This window comes from Pediculus humanus, genomic scaffold (genome assembly GCF_000006295.1).
Source record: "Pediculus humanus corporis 1103172107895 genomic scaffold, whole genome shotgun sequence".
In the NCBI taxonomy this organism is placed as follows: domain Eukaryota; kingdom Metazoa; phylum Arthropoda; class Insecta; order Psocodea; family Pediculidae; genus Pediculus; species Pediculus humanus.
The window spans coordinates 19,268-22,035 of record NW_002987470.1 but is presented as its reverse complement, the minus strand read 5'-3'; the positions used below and the strand labels follow the sequence as shown (position 1 = coordinate 22,035).

At 24.2% G+C, this 2,768-nt stretch overlaps 1 protein-coding gene across 1 annotated transcript in view; it reads left to right on the top strand.

Moving 5' to 3' along the window:
• Positions 1-1,865: 1,865 nt before the first annotated feature.
• The window catches only part of Phum_PHUM396380 (D-lactate dehydrognease 2, putative), a gene marked incomplete at both ends in the record, with an annotated part of 2,229 nt that continues 1,326 nt past the window's right edge, over positions 1,866-2,768 (top strand). Inside the window, 3 exons of the mRNA XM_002428615.1 lie at positions 1,866-1,897; positions 2,167-2,339; positions 2,414-2,611. Coding sequence (XP_002428660.1) covers positions 1,866-1,897; positions 2,167-2,339; positions 2,414-2,611 — 403 coding nt within the window. The remainder of the gene's footprint in view (positions 1,898-2,166; positions 2,340-2,413; positions 2,612-2,768) is intronic.

Sequence of the window (2,768 nt, the reverse complement as noted above, 5' to 3'; positions counted from 1 at the left end):
TAAATTTTTTTTTAAAAGATAAATTCATGTAATTAATAATACTACAATTTAAAAAATTGTTTGGAAATGTTATTATCACGTTAAAACTAACATTTTTTTTTATTTAAAGCTTACCATAGAGTAAAGTTATAGAGTTTATATAGTAAATAAGCTTAAATTCCCCAAAAAGCTTATTTTTGTTTTAAGTTATGATTATTATTATTATTTAAAATAGTCTTGAGGGTTCGAAACATTTTTACAAATGATTAATCTTATTACTTAAAGAAAACTATACAACTAAAATTAATTGTGATGCTAAAAGTTAAACCCATGCTTAATAAATAATTATAAAAAAATTAGTTCGATTTCAACAAATTAAGTTTGTTCATTTCTAAAGGTATGGTTGCATCATTCAAATTTTTATTTACTTATAAACATATTTTTCTTTATCGTTTAAATATTCTATGCTATGATTTTGATTATAATTTGAAAAATATTATCGAGAAATCAATTTCAAAAAGAAAATTATTTACTTAAAAGTAGTTGTATTAATTGAACACAAAAGGTTTTATTGTAATTAATGTTTACAAAACATGCATTTCAGTGTTAAATTATGTTTACTTTAATAAAAATTAAAAATTTAATTACTTCCTAATGAGAATTATGAGGCAAAGACTCATTATAATTAACAATAATGATAATGTTAATTTAGAAGAAAAAATAGTTTTGTTTATTTGTGGTTAGTGAAATAAAGAATAAATAAATACAATTTTACATTAATAGTTTACAATAATAAACTTAACAAATAAATTTATTAATGTGTAAGGTATCATACAGGATACAGTTAATCACACGAGAAGCTTTTTTCGATATCATTACAAAAGTAAAAGCAGAAGACACAATTTTACAAATTTCTCAAAATAATTTAATGACATTCGAAACAATAACTCAAAGCTCAGTACAACACTCCATTATCAATCTCGTAAAGTATACAACTCATATTTATAAGTAAGACCACAATTGTACTAATGTTGAAAATGCTTTCTTTCGATAAATGCGTGAGGTTATGTGTTTGTCGAAACAAAACCAAAATGAAACATTGAGATTAAAATGTTTGTTTGTAGATTTGAAATTTATGATTCAAACAATCTATTTCATCAATTTGTGATAATAAAATAATAATAATAATAATAATAATAATAATAATAAACTTTCGAAACGGATGACAACGTCACGGATTAAAAAACAAACAGATGACGAATTACTATTAATGAACATTTTCAACATCTTATAGTTGTATTAATAAAGATTTTGGATGTGATTAACTGCCATTCACGTTTAAATTCATGTGAGTACCTAAAAAATTAACAAATATAGAAATTAATAACAATTTTCTCGCGTTTATTAAGATTTATCTCAATTGTTACCACCATATTGTTTACATCGAATTCCGACTTATTCAATATTTTGTAATTATTGTCTTTACGAGTACAAGCATAAATTCAAAATTACTAATAAAATATTTAAATTTAAAATCTCAAATTATGTCCGTGAAAATTTGTTAAACGCTAATTAATTTATTCAATAATTCAACGACTAAAGTATTACGTCGTGATAAACAAGTTTACGATTTCGAAAATTCCAGAACGAATGTCAAAATGTTTTTGTTTCCAAAGATTAACTGACGTTTTTTTTAAGTTTAATTAATTAATTTATTTATTTATTTAATTTTCGGGTAAGTTATTTATTAATTAATAAAAAAAAACACAAACGAAACTATTACCCACCCGAAAAATAAAAAATCATTATTAATTTATATTATTAGTAAGGTAACAATTTGTTTTTTTCTGTCAGCCATTAAAGTCGTCAGAAATCTGTTACGTAAAATGTTTTTCATTGCTACCAACTTAAAATTTAAGTTTTTACATTTTAATTCCTTTGTTTTTTAATCTCGCGGTAATCCTTTGTTTATTTACTTATTTTCCCGCCAAAATTTTATATTACGCGTGTATATTTTATTTATGGAAAGTTTTACTAAACAAATTTTTTTTTTTTTGTATTTTCAGGTCTTGCCTTTTGAAATAAAATATATAAATTAATAATAATAATAATGATGATGAAATTTCGTTTAAAAATTTTGAATTTGGTGAAAAATCAAAAATTTGTTTTGAAAAAATCATTTTTTAGCACGTCACCGGAAGAAGCGAAAATTAGATTTCCGGAAATAAAAAGAAAATGTTTTAATAAATTATCATCGAGAGATGTTGAATATTTCGTTAGCGTTCTGGGTAAAGACAGAGTCATTTCCGATTTGACAGACGTCGAACCTTACAATATAGATTTTGCAAGGCACATAAAAGGTTTGCCACAACAACAACAAAAAAAAAAATTTTAGAAATATAAAAAAATCATTAATAATATGATACATCGACAGGAAACAGCGAAATCGTTTTAAAACCCAAATCGACAGAAGAAATTTCATCGATACTCAAATACTGTAATGAAAATCAATTAGGAGTTTGTCCACAGGGTGGAAATTCAGGTTTGGTTTCGGGAAGCGTACCTGTTTTCGACGAAATTATCATATCGACCGTTTTGATGAATAAAATAATCAATTTCGATGAATTTTCCGGTAATACAACTCATCGAATTTTTCGAATCCTCAAATGTTTTCAACCTTTTCACATTCATAAAATTTTTAATTACAGGAGCGCTGACTTGTCAATCGGGTTGCATTTTGGAAAATCTGGATAATTATTTAGCTCAGTATAATTTTATGATGCCGATTG